Source organism: Cygnus atratus, chromosome 18, assembly GCF_013377495.2.
Source record: "Cygnus atratus isolate AKBS03 ecotype Queensland, Australia chromosome 18, CAtr_DNAZoo_HiC_assembly, whole genome shotgun sequence".
NCBI classification, from domain to species: domain Eukaryota; kingdom Metazoa; phylum Chordata; class Aves; order Anseriformes; family Anatidae; genus Cygnus; species Cygnus atratus.
The window spans coordinates 11,640,642-11,656,626 of record NC_066379.1 but is presented as its reverse complement, the minus strand read 5'-3'; the positions used below and the strand labels follow the sequence as shown (position 1 = coordinate 11,656,626).

The 15,985-nt window shown below is 55.3% G+C and overlaps 1 protein-coding gene across 1 annotated transcript in view; it reads left to right on the top strand.

Annotated features, from left to right (window-relative positions):
- The window catches only part of SLC39A11 (solute carrier family 39 member 11), an 87,485-nt gene that overhangs the window by 19,357 nt on the left and 52,143 nt on the right, over window positions 1–15,985 (top strand). The window contains exon 5 of the mRNA XM_050714355.1: window positions 8,485–8,629. Coding sequence (XP_050570312.1) covers window positions 8,485–8,629 — 145 coding nt within the window. The remainder of the gene's footprint in view (window positions 1–8,484; window positions 8,630–15,985) is intronic.

The window sequence follows — 15,985 nt, the reverse complement described above, 5'->3', positions numbered from 1 at the left end:
ATGCGAAGCTGCTCTCCATTAGACTTTAATAAGCATGTGGAGAAAAAGCTCTTGTTAATCCCCTTGGAGGCTTAAAGGTTTATTGCTAACAATTAAAATCTCATATTGTAGCGCTGACTCGGTGCCACGGACCTCTTTGCTGCGTCCTGCCGAGCGCGTCTGCGTGGTGCTGGTGGGCAGAGGTGTCCCCGGGGAGATTCCTGCTCCCAGGGGAATTTCCTGGTCCCAAGGGAAATTCCTGCTCCCTTCCTGCTCCCGAGGGGATATCCCTTCTCCTGAGAGAGATTCCTGCTCGGGCTGGCTGTGAGGCTGTCTCTGCCCGGTGAGGTTCCTCCCAGCAAGCGACTGGAAACGTGGGCTCGTCCCAGCTGGTTTTGGTGGGCAGCGCTCACCCTGGTTGGAGCCGAAGGAGTTTAAGGACGGCCTGTTGTATTTTTATTTTTATTTTTTTTGTTCCAAGCGTCTGTTTGGGAGGAGAGAGAGGGGGATGCCATCCCCTACGCCAGCTCTCCCCTCCGCTGTCCCGGGGCGGGAGGGGAGCGCACAGCATCCGAAGCTTGCGTGCTTGCGCAGCCGGTCCTCCGCTAGGTGAATTTACTGGCGGGGGTTCAAGGTTTCTCTGAGCTCCTCGGTGGACGGGAGATTGGTGACCTGGAGCCTTTCCTTTCCTGCCACGGAGGTGGGCCTGGCTTGTTTAGTAGGCTATTTTCTGCTAGATTGCAGGGAAAAGGCAAAAATATTTGTGCGCCTTCGTTTTTGTAACGGCAAAGGTTACCCAAACCGCCTCCCTTCGGCCGTGCACAAGGTCGCCGTTGCAAAACGAGAAGTTTCGTAACGAACCTCCTGGGTTTCCTCGGCAGCTTGGGAATCGCGTGCGCGGCCCCGCTCCCCGGCACGGGCTGCAGCCCTCGCCCCGAGCCCAGCGCCGTCGGGGCCGGCCCCGCTCCCAGGCCGGGTGCCAGCAACATTCCTGCTTCCTCCCGCAGAGCCTGAAGCCCCAGACGTGCCGACGGGGAAAATATCTGTACGCTTGGCTTTAGTGCGAATGTTGCTTTGGCCAAGGAGATCGGTTTTACTGATTTTGCTGCTGGCGGCCCACCTGGCTGCGGTGCTGCGGGGCCACTGCCGCTGCCACCTTCCCGCTGACACAGGAGGAGGAGGAGGAGGAGGAGGATGGATTCTGGCGGCGCACCAGCGGAGGCCGGTGATTAAAGCTGCTGTTTGCAACTGAGAAGAATTACGGGTTATCAAAGTGGCTGATAATTAGCAGCGAATAAAATGTACTTGCAGTGATATTCTATCAGTTACAGGTAAACCGATACCCGGCTTCCTTGCTCCCAGTTATTAGGGGAAAGTCTGGGTGTCGCGCTGCTGCCAGCTGCTCCGTAAGGGCAGCGCCTTCCAGCTCGGTGTTACCGGCTCACGAGACGCTGCCGGAGCAAACCCGATGTGAAAACGCTGATTTTTTTTTTTTCTTTTTGTGTGCGCGCGCGCGCGCCTGTGGACAAACCTCTCCTTTCCAATTCCCGCAGCAGCGCTGCCATAGCTACGGGCTGGCTGCGGCAGGCGCGGCTGCTGGGCCGTGGGAGGACACAGTGCCGGAGGAGCCAGATGGAAGATGCTCTGCGTGGGAAGAGGGAGCCCCGGGCCTCCCCCCGCGCCGGCTGCTGCGGCTCCGGGAAGTGTTTTGGTGAGCCCGGCAAAGGGCAGCGGGGACGGGGTCGGAGCTGCTCCCGCAGCCCAGCTCCCGAACCGGCCCCGGGGAGCACTGCGGGGTCGGCGTGCCGCGGGGTCAGGCCCTCGGGGCATGGTCCAGCTCTTTTATTCCAGGCTGGAAGCGTGGATCTGCTTGGGCTCGGCCCCGAGCTCTCCTATTGCAGAACAAGCTGGTGGTGCCGGGTTTCCTCGGGGAAGCTGCTGGTGGCGCTGGGTTTCCTGGGGGCTCCAACTTTAACCGAGGAGCGCGGTGCGAGGCCTGGGAGAAGCCGTTCCCTCCCAGCCCTGGTGGTGAGGCGGGGAAGGCGATCCCCACTGGGATGGGAACTGCCCTGTTGGGAGCGGGGCTTTGGGCTGAGCTCGTAGACCCCAAGCTCTTCTCGTGCCTGCCAGGAGCACGCGAGCACCTGCCCTGTCGTCCACGCATTGTTTTTTTTCCTTGCATTTATCTTCTCTAGTGCAGCTCATGTTCTCCTTAAACTGTATCTGGCATCTCTTCGAGGCTTACAGGGACGGTTCTGCTTCCTGCCCCTGACTGCGTATGCTCTGGTTTAGGTTTTACGAGGCTTTGTTGAACTCTGGGGGGAAGTGGAAGAAATCTTGTCACACCTGACCGCTTTGCAGCGCGGTAGGCAGTGCTGACCAGGCTCTCATTAGCAAGCCTGAGAAGAATTGGCTAAGAAAGGCCTTCCTGTCCGTCCCGCCGTTACCGCTGGTCCCTTGGTAGCAGTCTCCGAATTAAAATGCAAAGCGAGACGTACCTGACACGCTCGGAGCCCCTTAATCTCGTGTAAGGAAATAAATTTGCCTTGAAGATGTCTTCATTGCGCTGGGCTTTTGTGGATGTGGGGTTACTGGGGGGTTTCTTTCACGCCCTGGCCCTCGTTAAACTCCTTCCTCCGACGTGCCCTGGAGGGGGGTGCCGGGCAGGGCAGCGGGCTTGGGGACGGGGCTGAAGGCTACGGAAAGCCCAGGCTGTGATGAAGTGAGGCTGTGATGAAGGGCTCTGGGCAGGGCTCAGGGGCTTGGCCACTGTCCCCAGGCCCTGTCCCTTGCAGGGGCTGCTCCCTGTCCCTAGCGGAGCTGGGGCCTGTGTTGGGGTAGCACCCGCTGCTCCAGAACTGTCTCTTGAGAAACTGCAGCGAGACCCCGGAGATAACAGAACACTATAAAATGCACGGGGTGGAGGCTTCAGAGCTTCTGAGACGCAGCCCTTGCCCCAGGGGTGGTGATGGTGGGGGGAAAAATTCAGCGTCTTAGTGAGCAGCTGGTAACTTTAGGCGTAATGCAGGGCTTTTGTGGCAGAGAATGGCAGCGCTGCCTCGTTTTAAGCACTGTTACCCCGCAGCAGGGGGCAGCTGGTGAGAAGGACGGCCTCGCTCTGCTCTTGCTCCTGCTCAGCTCCTGCTCCTGGTGGCCCCGCTTGCTGCACGGGGGCACGGTGCAATTCCCTGCCTGCTGCAGCAAGCTGCCCGTGCTTTGCTGTCCACAGGTACCCCCTGGCTTGTTTGGGCCCCGCTCCCGCAGCCAAAAGTGGCTCAGGGGATGCCGTCTGTAATGCAAAGGGTTCGGGTGCTGCTGCTGCTGCAAACACCAGGGAGGAGGTCCCAAAGGGTGTGGGGTGAACCCGCCGCCACCCCGAGCAGCTGGGCTGCGCTCCCCAGGGCTGCCAGGCGATGAGGACGAGCTGTTTGCTTATGTCCCGAAGCTGCGCGTCAGCTGCTGCCAATGATAAATACGATTGCACCCGCTTCAGGGTTGAGAAAGGCTTTTTTTTTTTTTTTTTTTTCTCTTTTTCTCTCGTGGCAGGGAGTATTTAAGGCTGCGCTCGGGTTGTTGGTTTCAGTGTTTTGAGTGGCAGATTGCCAGCGATCCCTGGCTTTGGGAAGGTGCTGCGGCTCCAGGCCTCCTCGTGTCCCTGCCGATAGCTCCCCTCGCCCCGTCCCCTTGTGCCAGGCCAAAGCCGACTGCGATAACTCTGTCTCCCTCGAGGAGGGGCTCGTCTGGGTTGGTTTTGGGATGCTGTGCCCGACAGGCTCTGAGGCTGTGCTGGAGACCTCGGAGCAGTCTGACTGCGTTTTGGGGACGTTCCTGGAGGCAGGCAGGCTCCTGGCAGCACCAAATTCCAGCCCCAGGCACGTCCCCAGCCGCAGGCAGCGCCCGTCCCCGGTTAGCGGTGACTTGAGGTCCCTGCGGAGCGGCGCGGGGCGCGTCGTGCTTTGCAAGGAGCCCTGGCTCAGCGTTTGTCCTGGCACGACGCTGAGACGGGGATCGATAGAGCCAGGTGGCCGTCAGCTTATTTATTTTTTAATGCATTTTTAAGTGAGCAGGGCTCTGCAGTGTGTAGGCGGTGAGCAGGACTGCCGCAGGTGCTGCGCCCCGTGGTGGCACACCCCGTGGTGGCACAACCCCTGGGACACCTCGGGGTGACTTTGGGAGCGGTGTGACCGGCCGATGTCCCATCGGATGAGCATGGATAGGTGCCAAGGGAGGGCTGGGGGTGCAGCCACCCCGGGGAGTTCACCCCGTGTTAGCTTTCAGTGGGTTGCGAGCGGGTGCTGCTGGCACGGGATGGGGGGATTCTGCACCCCGCCAGCTGAGCTCCCCTGGAAGTTCCCTCTCTGATACCCGAGCCCTTTCTAAGGGAGCCGTTGTCCTTTCTACCTGACCCTATTTCACGTTTCTCACTATACATCCTTTAATCTGCCTGAGAGAAAGTGGAGACGTGTGGCTCTGCTGCTGCACAGCCTTTGTACCGCTCCCGGCACTGTGCAGGAGCAGCGAAGCTGAGTGAGTGCGAGGTGCAGGCAGGATGCGAGCACCCTGTGTCCATCGTGGCTGCAGATGTGCCAGCTCTCCCCGTCTGTCCTGGCTCCCCGCCCTGCTTTGTTCTTCTCCTTTTATCGCTTTCTGGCCTCCGCTCTGTTACCACTTTCTCTCTTTTAATAAGCGTGAAATGAGAGCCTCCGGGCACCATCGCGGCGTGGCTTATTGCTGCCTCTTATTTCCCTCTCCGTGTTAGCTCCTGGACGAGTTCGCAACGTTATTTATTTACGAAATAAGGTAGTACAATTCATTCCATTTCCTTTCCCCCTTGAAACGCTTTCTGCTATTAGCTGATGGGCTGTGCTCTTTGTCTCCTCGGGCTTGGAGGAGCCTGCTGCAGGACTGCCAGGATGCTTGCTGCGTGAAAAGCCAGGACAAGAGTGACTTGGAAGCGCCGTGTCTCCAGCCTTCCCCGAGCCGTGCGCCTCGGCAGCACCTTCACGTTGGGCGCTCAGCGATCCGCACCCAGCCGGAGCATCGCGGCTTGTCGTCCCGAGTTCTTTATTCATTTATTCTCGCTCGTCGGGTGGGGAAGAGCAGCTTATTTCTGAAAGGTGTCACCCCCTTGTCATTCCTCCTTCGGTTTAAGTTCAGCTCAGCCAGCAGCTCGTGCGGGAGGCCGGCTTGGCAGCGAGGGGAATCCGAGGAGGGCCTGACCCTGCAGAGGGGCTCCTCTCCTCACTGCCGCGTCCTTGGGGAAGGACGTGGCCGATAGGGCTGGGGTTTTCTTGCTTCATCTATAAGCAAGCAGATGCTTCATCCTTTTTGTTTTATCCCTTTGCCCTGCGGAAGGCAGAACATGAAAAAGGAGAGAAGCCAGTCCCATACAGCAGGGGTCGGGAGGGGGGTTTGCACGTCCTTGGCACGGGTCACTTTGGGAAGAGCCTGCCTCCAGGAGGATGAGTCCTGCGCTCAGGTCTCCGGCTGGGGTGGCTTTTTGGCCCTGGGGGCCAGGAGCTGGGGGCCTGGGCTGGCTTCCCCCAGGTCGCTGCTGCTGATGCCACCTCTGGGACTCGCTCTGCTCCGGCCTGAGCACCTACGTGCAGCCCCGCAGGAGCGCCGGCCCGGCCCTAGCAGAGATAGATGCGCGCACGCCTGTTTCTTGTCTTTCAGAGAGGCGCTTGCCCAAATATCGCAGTTTTACAGCTGGCTGCTTTGCTCCCACTTTGAAGTGCGTCCCTTTTTAGTGCTGCTGACCATATAAGTAGAGATACGTGTTCGCTTTTGATCAAAGCGAGGTGCAGGGGTAGGGCTGCGGAATGGCGAGGGCAGCGGCCGCTTTGTTCTCCAAAACTCCACCTCGCGAGGGGGCCCTGCACCCACCGACTGCTCCCCCAGGGAAAAACACCTCCTGATTTAAACCCAGGGGGGTCAAAGCCCCCTTTCTGTGCAAGTGGCAGCAAATATTCCTGGTACACTGGTAGGATCTGGGCTGGGGTGGTGAGTGCCATGGCGGAGCAGGATGAGGCACCGTTTGGATTTGCCGTTCGCGAGGCACAGCGCTGCCTCCTGCTGCCTCCTCCCTTGCGGGACCTCGAGCACCTCCTCGGCTGGGCGTCATGTGCAAAGGTGGAAATGGATGCCCCGATTGATTTATTGGGTATTTAACACCGAGAGCAGGGCGGAGGCAGCGTGGGAGGAGCGGGCAGGGCCGTGAAAGCTCCCGGTGAGCAATCCTCGCCGTGTGCCGGGTGGTGCGCCATCGATAAGGGCGGCTCCGGGGTGTTTGACCAGAGAAGGAGGAAATCAATTCCCTGGTGACTGCTGTGTCACCCGGGGTGCTAATAGGAGAGGGGCATGTCTCCGTACAAATTAATTCAGGATTGCTCTGGCTTTTTGGTAGCAAAAGCACGTTGTGCCTACTTAGACAAGTGCTGCGTGGGGTGGGGTTTTCTTTGCCATCTGCAAGGATGCTTTTTTATTTTTTAAAAAAAGAGCTATTTTATTTATTTATTTTTTAAAAAAGGGCTATGAAAACCTAACGACCTTCCTGCTGTAGCTCCGCAAACAGAAATGAGCACGGTGGGGACTCCCTTGTCCCAGAATAGTTTTCCTCCAAGCTCTCCAGGTCTTCCTGTCCAAGTCTCTCGTTGCATCAGGCTTTCTGAAATAATCAGCCCCCGTGGTTATTTCAGTTAATACTAATTAGTGGCGTGAACTAATTAATGTGGGTTGACTTTCCTCGTCTCTTCCTAATGCGTTTTTAACCCACTGACACATTCCAATTAAGGGACTCATGCAGGGACCGGACTGAAATGACTCAGAGCAATCACAGTTGGAATAAATCGCGTGCCTCGCTGAAGGTCACTAATATTTTTCCAAATTGATGGAGTTGTGTGTTTGTGCCCGCCAACGGGGAGGTGACCTCCTTACAATAGAAATCCAAAATATCTTCAAGTTTGCCTCCGTGGAAGCACATCCCTGGGGACCACGTTGTGCCGAGAGCGCGGCACGGAGCTGGAGGAGGCTTTTCTGCAGGGCTGCAAACTTTGGGGCAAGGGGTCTCGACCTCAGGAAGAGCCCGCTTGTTTCCAGCTGTAGCTGTGTGATGGTAACAGAGGTCACTCTGCATGCTGCCAGCCTGCTTGGGCTCGTGCGAGAGATTTCTTATCCCCTTCGCTGGGTTATTGTCCTGCACAGAGTGCTGCAGGCTCTGGCCGTGCCCCTCTGTGCTGACAAGACCCAGGGGAGAGGCAGCTGCCTTTGGGCTGGGGGAAGCCACGAATCTGGTGGTGACAAAGCGTGCAAAGCTGCTGTCACGGTGCTTGTAGCTTCTTTAATAAGATGCCTGTCCTTGTTTCTCCTCAGGTTGGTGTGGTGTTGGTATTTCCTGGTATTTCCTCAGGAGCACAAGGAGACCAAGCTGCAGGGGTGCCAGCAGCAGGACGTGCCCATGAGCTTTCGTTCTTGGTCCCTTCCCGTCTGACCCCAGTTGGGTCATGATGCTGAAATTCCCCTCTTTTTTCTCGGTGACAAGCCATCCAGGTTTTGCTGGGTAAAGCCCGTGTTTCTGGATTTCAGCTCCTCCAGCTGCTGAGACGAGCTGTGCAGTTCCTCCCCGGGCAGTCTCTCCCTGCTGCCGGCGGGTTCAACCTCGAGCACCTCGTGCAGCTGCTGGGTTAGAGGAGGTGAAAGCACCCTGATTAAACTGCAGGAGAGAGCAGGCAGCAGATCCGTCATGAGTATTAATAGGGCTGGTCAGACGATATTATGCAAATGATGGGAGAATAGACAGTTTAGTTATTCATCTTTAACCTTTATTTTTGTTTAACGTGACCTTACCCGACGAGTCTCCCGTTACTGCCGCTGGCTGTTCGGGGCACGTCCGTTCGTTCTGTTGCCAGCAGCCCAGCAGCTAAGCCCGTGTTCCCGGCCAGTGGCACCGGGCACAATCCAGATATCCGTCCTGTGCATGCTGCTGGTGCTGGTGGAAACGCCCCAGCCCTGCCGGGGGTCGGGAACTTTGGGCTCCATTTGGGTTGAGCAGCCTGGGGGCACCCAGCACCGCAGATCTTCCCGCTGCGTGTCCCAGCGCCCTGGGGAGGGCAGAGCTGGTGTCTCGCAGGTTTCCTTTGGCCGATGCAGTTGAAGGCTCTGGCACGTCCTTGAGTCACAGCAGGCTCTCGTGAGCTGTGTCCAGGCTGGCAGGACTCGCTCGTGGGATGCCTCTCGCTGCAGGTTGCTGCTCAGTTCCCTGCAGACTTACACGTAGCTGGGCAGTGTTGGCTTTGGCCATTCCGCTCTGTTTTCTTGGGATTACGAATGGTATAGGAACATATTCCAAATGAGACTGAAGTTCATAGGCCCCTCTGGCCAGGTTCCACTGAAATAACACCGTGGTTGTGCACATAACATCTGATCGTGGTGCTCCCTGAGGATGGGGCTGGGAGAAGGCTGCGGGGAAGATGTGAGGAAAGCCTGAATTTGTCTCTTGCATTGCAGGGTTTCAGCGGACCCCCCCACGCGGCATTTGCCTTGAGCTACGACCCACGAGCGGCGAAAGAGAAATACGAGCACGACCCTGCCTCTCGCCTGGACTACGAGAGCGAGTTGTCCATCCGGATAGGTAGAGCTGGGCACCATCCAGGCAAGCATCCTGTCATATACCAACCGCAGAGTGTGCGGGGAAAATACCCCGTTAAGCTGGCACCTAGACTGTAACGTATGTGATTGAAATTAGATTGGCTTTGACACGTGCATGCAGAGTGCACCTCCTCTCCCCTCTCTGGATCTGTCTCTGTGCTGGCTCTCGTTCCAGGAGTCATTACTTCTGTTTCTCCTTCGGTTCTCAAAACCACTTGCACGTCTGTCTGTGCCTGTGAATTATTGATAATTAGATATCTCATTCACCAGGGAAATGAAATCATCAGCTTATCTTGAAATAAGTTTATTTGGAGCGTGGGTGCAGCGAGCAATAACCGTGCCCTCTCCAAGTAATGCCACCTTGAAGGTGCCCCACAATGCTGACCTTCGGTGGCCCTCCCCAGTTATAGATGAGGACTGGCCATCATGCCATCACTCCTTATTTTTAGAGGTTAATAGAATTTTAGCTGCCAAAGCGTGGAATATAAAATGTCCTGTTGGCAGCTATCTCCTCTTCAGATAGCTTTTAAAGAAGGAACTTCTCGCTCGAGGTGGTGGCGCCTTGTCAGGTGTCCCAGCTCCAGGGTGTTCGTGGGGGACGGTGGCGGCCCCCTTCGCGCCCAGCTGCCTGCCTCGGGTGCAGCACGGTTCTTAGCCTGCTGCTTAACAGCAGCTTTTCAGTAGACAAAGAAAATGTAATTTGGTGAATTAATCTTATTGCTCCTCTGCTTTTTCTTGGTTGGAGAGAAACTAAAATAGCAGTTTACAATATCTCGAGTATAACTGGGAGCAGATTGAGACGAAGAAATGATCCTCCTTCTTGCAAAGAATGGTGCAACCGGGCTCTGTTATTTAACTGCATTGCTTAATTGCATGTTTCTTAAAGTGTTTCAAATCCTCAGGATTCTTCAGGATCTGAAATATCAGCTTGGAGTTTTCCAAAGGGATGAGAAGAAGTTCTGCGCTAGACTCAGCGGGCTTCAGGTCCGTGACGTCTCGTAGCTCCTGGGACAAGCTCACATTTGAAGGCTGCTCTAGCCCTGCAGTCTGTAAGGCTGTTGCAGGTTATTTGTGATTTTGTAAGGTGGAAACTTTTACATCCCAGATGCATTTTAATTTTATTCTTCAAGAAAAAATTAGGTAGTCCTGTGATTTTTCAGAAAGTTAAACTGCTGGGTTTTATGTTTTCTTCTTCTCTCATAGTTGCAAACAATAACAGTGCAAATGGTTTTGAGAACAGAAAATTTCCATTAGGCTCAGTTGTTTTTCCTCTCTCTGGGGAAATGGTATTAAGAATCTACAATACGTTAATTCTTTTATTGTCTCTTGTTATTCTTTTGCTTACCGAAATGAAGTCGGTGTTTTCACAAGATACATCAGGCCTTCCAAGAAGGCAGCTTGGGCTCTGCTTGGCTGCGCTCTTGGGAATGCTTTGGGAACGTAATGGGTATTTTCCAAGCCTAATGGGTACTAACTGGAATGTTTCATACTTAATCACTGTTGAATCATTGACCCTTGCTTCATATTTACGTGTTTTAAAATCACTAAAGCTGCGAAAACAAAACAAAACAAAAAAATCCCAAAGCTGCATTGTTTTGCGGTTGTCTTTACTGCCTGGGGATGGCGGTGAGGAGAGGAGCAGGGGGACTGCTGTTGAAGTGAGGGGAGGAAGCATAAAAACGCAGCTCCCCAGAGCCCTGCGTGTCTTTGCTGCTGGAGATTTGGATGTATTGAACTTGGCTGTGAAAGAGCAGAAGCGGCTGCGGTCGCGCCTGGTTAGTGGGATCTGTGTAGCTGCTGAGGGTAACCAACAAGCGAGAAGGTTTGGTTTAGACCTGTAGAAAGGGAGATGGAGGAAATGCAATGGCTAGATCTATCCCATATCCATTCTTTTGGGAGAAAAAAAATAAAATCGTGCTGCCTTTCTTCTCAGCAGCGTGTCTGGGGTGGCTCTGTTCCTCCCCATCACTTGAATCCCTTGGTTTGCCGTCGCGTGCAGGCTGCGGGGAGCGGGGAAGCACGGCACCATCCAGCCTGGGCTGGGCGCCTGCTCTCCTGCTCTCTCCCTCTGCTCTGCGGATGCGTGGCCGGGGCTGTTCTGCTCCTCCTGCCCCCGGTGCCCTCCCGCAGGCTGCTGCCATGCCCGGTGCCCTGCCCGTTCCCGTGGGCTCCCCGGGGATGCTGTCCTGCGGCGGGGCAGAGCACGGCCTCCTTCCCACCCGATTGCAGGCACTGATGTGGCTCCGAACGGGATTTTATGGGAGGTGCTGAGGGCTGACTTCTCCTGGGTGCATGGAGTAACGCATGTGTCCGTGTGAAATGGAGTATAGGCGGATTTGGCATGAATTGCTGTGAAAACGTGTGTCTAGACTCAGTATTTAGTGACCGGGGTCACCGCTAGGCTTTCGTTACTACAAACCAAAGTGAATCCAGCCTTGTCTTTGCTATACCTGGCTAGGAAGCGGACGTAATCTGTGTTTCTTTCTCCCACCCTTGGAACAGATTGCGATAAAGGTGGGGAGGGTTTGTTTGCGCGTTTGTTTTGTGACTGGTGCGCAGAGAGGGAACGGGGCCGTGCTGCCTGCAGCCGGGTGCTGCGAGCTGCCCCCACCCCACAACCTCACCCAGGGCTCGGGCATCTCAGCACGCTTGGATCTGCTAAACCGGGGGGAAAAGCTTTGAGCAGGTTCGCCAAAGGCTGCAGTTTCTTGGCGTTTCTGCAGGACTGGGAGTCTGCGTCTGGCCCCTTAAATCGCAGCTACGTGCGTGGTGTGCTTGGGTAGTTCTCAGAAAGGATTTACATACGGCATCGCACCTCGCAATCTGAGCCGTGACTCATGCTTCCACAAGCTGGATATTGAACAGCGAGGCGCGTTGGTTCTCCGGCGCCCTGGTGCGGAATGATTCACGTCGCTCCAAATCAGATTACGGAGCCGAGTGGGAGGGCAACGATGTTCCCAACCAGCCTCCCTCGCTCTCGCTTTAATATTCCTGCGGCTGTACTGCAGGTGAGAGATCTCCTGCGTCCAAGGAGATGCTTTCTAGGTGCGTTGTGGCGGAGGAGGTTACAGCAAAGTGACCGGCAAGTGCCTGGAGGAAAATGCTAGGTCTCATGGCAGCGAGGGGCTGGGAGCGCCTTCAGCTATCGCCCGCTCCAGGGCACAGCGGTGCACGGACGTGGTGCGCGTCTGGCTCCAAACGCGGTTCAGTCCCGAATATTCAGGGGTAGCAGCGTTTGCTTTAATGACTTGGCTGACTTTTGGAAGGGCGAGGTTTAGGAAAGGGCACTGTGGTGCTCCTGCACAGATGTTCAGTAAGTAAACCCAGATGGGAATAGTAGTCGGGGGAAAAAAGCTGGTGTCGGAAATAGTGTAGTTAAGAAATGAAATTTCATTAAACGGCTTACTTTAATGAGCCGTGCTGATTGGGGACGTCACGGACAAGCCTTGCTACATAAAATTTCTATTTTTTTTCCTTAAATTTGAGCTGCAGTGCTGTGCAGGCCTCTCTGGCCAAGGCTCCTGTGATGTTTTGGCTGGGGAGGCTCTTGGGTAGGACAGGCGGGTGTGCTGGTGGCACCGCCAGTGCCAGCCCCAGCACTGCCCCCAGACCCCACTTCTGGGCCCGTTTCAGTAGCATCACACAGTCTCTACTCTTAATTTTCTGCCTCCTTTCTGAGGCTGTCATTTTGTCCACTTCTGTTTCATTTTTTCCCGTACAAAGGAAATTATTTTGTACCGGGGCTGCTGCCGCCGACTGTACGAGAGAAGAAGCAGACCTTGTCCATGCAGCGTCTCTTTCATCAGGGCACAGGCAATTAAAATCCCGTAATGATGTAATAAACTTCTGATGAAAGGAAGGAAAGGAGCTGTTGAGATAAAAGAAGAGCCAAAACCTCTTAGAGAGCAATAAAAAGAGAGGACATGAGTTGAATTGTTGAATTGTACGATGCAGCAGGCAGCAGCGCGGGTATTGCTTGCCTCTGTCATCTCATTGTGTCCCTCCAGCCAGAAAATCCCCTCTTTGCCCTGTTCTTTCTGAAATTGTGGCAGGTTTGTGCAGCACTTGCTCGGGGAGCAGCAGCTGGTGCCATTTCCACTGCCTTTAGGGGCTGTTCTCTGCTGCGCGGCTGGTGCGGAAGCCTCCATTTACTGGTTTGGGATATAGCGAGGTATTTCAGAAAACTGAAGCTCGGTGTGGCTTGGGGATAGCGTTGCAGCAGAGGCTTTGCAGAGGCTTTGCAGAACCCAGAAGGAAACGGGTCCCAGCCCCACAGAGCCCTCTGCTCTCGCCCTCCTGCCCACCAAGCTCCAGCTCCAGCCCCAGCTCTGCGCCGGCAGCCCCGGCACCGAGGGGCAGATCTTCTCCCCAGGAGCCCCCCGTGCCCCTCGTGGGGGCGGTTTGCTGCTGTAAATTCCCCGTAATTTTCCTCCTTGTTCCCTCCTCCCAGAGCAGGAGCAGGGGCCGTGAAGGAGCGCTGCCGTGTAAACCTCTCCGGCCGTGGGGCCCGTCGTGATTCATCGCGGTAATATTCAGCCGGAGCCTCGTGTGTGCAGCCGAGAGGTTCATTAAGTCGTTACAACTTCTCCTACACGGGGATCCTTCTGCGAAATGGGATGGCTACCAGTTTTAGGCGGTCCCGCTGCATTTGTAATAACGTTGACACGCTCACACCGTGCTTGGCCCGGAGAACGGCGGCGCTCCGAAGGCATCAATTCATTTTGCATGTTAATAGCCGGCCTTGATGAGGAACGCCTCTGGCTATGTCTGTATTGATCTAAAAACCTCCTAATGCCCCTTTCCGGAGCATTTCGAGCCATTATTGGCCATCCTTGTCAGGCTGGGCTCTGCGCTTGGTTTTTATGGTCGTGACTAAATGTGGATTTATACACCCAGAGCTTCGAAACTACAAAAATTCGGAGCACACAGTGCCTCGAACTGATAAACAGCCTCCTTCAAACGTAGGCTCGTGCCCCTATTATCCTGGTCAGAACCTTGCTCTCCTTTATGGAGGAGCAGAGCCTGTTTTTACCCATCAGTTATCAGTTGCTATTATCAGTTACTAATAGGGAGGAGGAGGAGGAAAACCAGACTGCAGCAACACCAGCAAAACGGCTCCCAAATTCCTTGGGTGGTTTTCTATTTTTTTTTTTTAGGTTCTCTTGGGGTGTTGGTGGGTCTTCATAGAGCTCAGCCGCCCTTCGAAGCGGAGAAGTCTTTAGCTGGAGCTGGAAGGTTGTCAAAGGTTTTGGGCCCTTGAGGAACAGCTGCTCCGAGTAAGGCTGGGGTAGCGTTTGGGAGCTTTGTCCTTTGTTTCGTTCCCGGTTGAACAGAGCTGTGATGTGCACGGACAGCTGCTTTATCCGCCCATCGAGGCACGAGCTGCCTCCACGTTTGCTGCCTTCACGGCCGCTCGGAAAGCCGGGAGCGCCGTGCCGAGGGGAAGCAACCGGCCCTCTCCGCAGAGGACATCTGCGTGTGACGTGCTCCTGGCACCTCGCACCGCTGCCTGCCGCTCCACACTAGCAGTGCCTTTCGTGGCTTCTCGTTAGCCTTATTTCCTGGGCTGCAGCCAGCGTTCTCCCGAGTGAAGCGTGTCCAGAAGGGCTCAGCCTCGCTCCCAGCTTCTGTTTCGGTCTGCTCAGCTACCGGAGTCGCAGGAGAGCTACGGCGATATTTGCATCATCTCCCTCTCGGTGAGACCTGGGGGAGCGCTCAGCCCCCTCGAGCGGTGGTGCAGGTGGACGAGGACGGCACAAGTTGAGCTTGCTCGGCGTCAGGTGTGGGCTGGCACCGTCGGTGTCTGTGCCCCGCAGGTCCTGCTGCAGCGTGTGTGCTGTGCCGCAATGCCTCGCGCATCCCGCGCTGCCGGCACGGGCACGGAAGGGGCCAGCTGCTACCTGAGGACGGAAAGGCTTTTGTCGGTGAAGTGCCTTTTCCTGTAAACCTCTCATCCCGCCTGTGTCAACGCAGGCACGGATTTAAGAGTGCGAGGACGTGGCTTTCCTGCTCTCCTGTTTGCTCTGCAGTCCAGCTGTCTCTTAGCCCTGAAAGCGAGGAGTTTTCAGGCGCTGCAGCGCGCCCAGCCTGCGCGGCCCTGCTCGGGCTTCAGGTAGTGCCAGGGACCGCGCAGCCTCTGCTCCGTGCTCGCTGCTCTGCTCTTGTTCCATTTAAGCACGATCTGTTAATCCAGGAGACTCATTAAAGCCTGCTGAGTGACGTGCCGGTTAGGACCCGTGCTCTGAGATCAGCCCTGTCAGCGAGCAGAGGCGCTTTCCGTGGTGCTTTGGGCTCGTAACCGCAGGAGTCATTTCCCAAATCGAGCCTCGTTACCTCCGTGCAATGTTATCAAGGAGCTTTAATTTCCTGGCTACACCTGACAATCTGTTACCTCTTTTTCACTCGATTTTTAATGCTGCATCCCTATAAAAGAGGCTATTCAACCTCATCTCCATCCTCTGCCTGGTGATTCAGCTCTGGCAGCTCGGACAAGCGTGCGCGCACGTGCGTGAGCGCGGTGCCGGCGGGGACTCTGGTGCTGTAACTGGTCCTCGAGCTATAAATCTCCTGACCTAGCGAGGTAACAGGGCACTAGAACATCCCTTGAGGAATATCTCCAGCACTTGTCTTCCCAGAGTGGTTGTCCTGGGGCTTGGAAGCTGCCTGGTTTGCTGGAATCCCCCCTCAGCCCTGGTTCGGGCTGGAAGGGGATTGGCACAAGTGAGGCTTGGGAGAGCAGCACCATTCCCCTGCAGCTGCCTCCAAGAAACCCTTAAATCTCGAGGTTTATTAAACTGAGCTGAACCAGCAATCAGCATCGTTGCCTCTGGAGTGGATGTTTTTTTGTCTTCATTCGGTAAGCACAATAATTCATTTATTTTCTTGATATGGTTCTTCAGTTGAGTGGGGACAGGCGTAATTCTCATTCACCCTAAGGATGCTTTTGGGGAGTGGAATGAAAGTCAGGATCTCCAGCAGCCGCAGCGTTGCAGCAGTAGGAGAAAGAAATACCAGGGCACGTACCATGAAGTGTATGAAGGAAATGGAATAAATTACATCAGGAAATGGGTTGTTCCCCACATTAAAACTTAATGATTTTAGGGGTAGCAGTGTATAAAAACATAGCACAGCTGTGTTGTCAGGGATGATGCCTCTTCAAGGGAGTAAAAGCGCGTCTCATGGGCTCTGTAACTGGCGGGCTGGGAACTTGGACAATCCCAAACCTGCCCGAGAGGAGCTGAAGCAGTCCCCAGCCCCCTGTGTGTGTATTTATAGACAGTTTGCTGATCCGCTGCGTGGTTCTTACGCCTCCAGGTGACCTGCACGCTCTGCAATGTGACCACAGCGGGGTCTATTTATA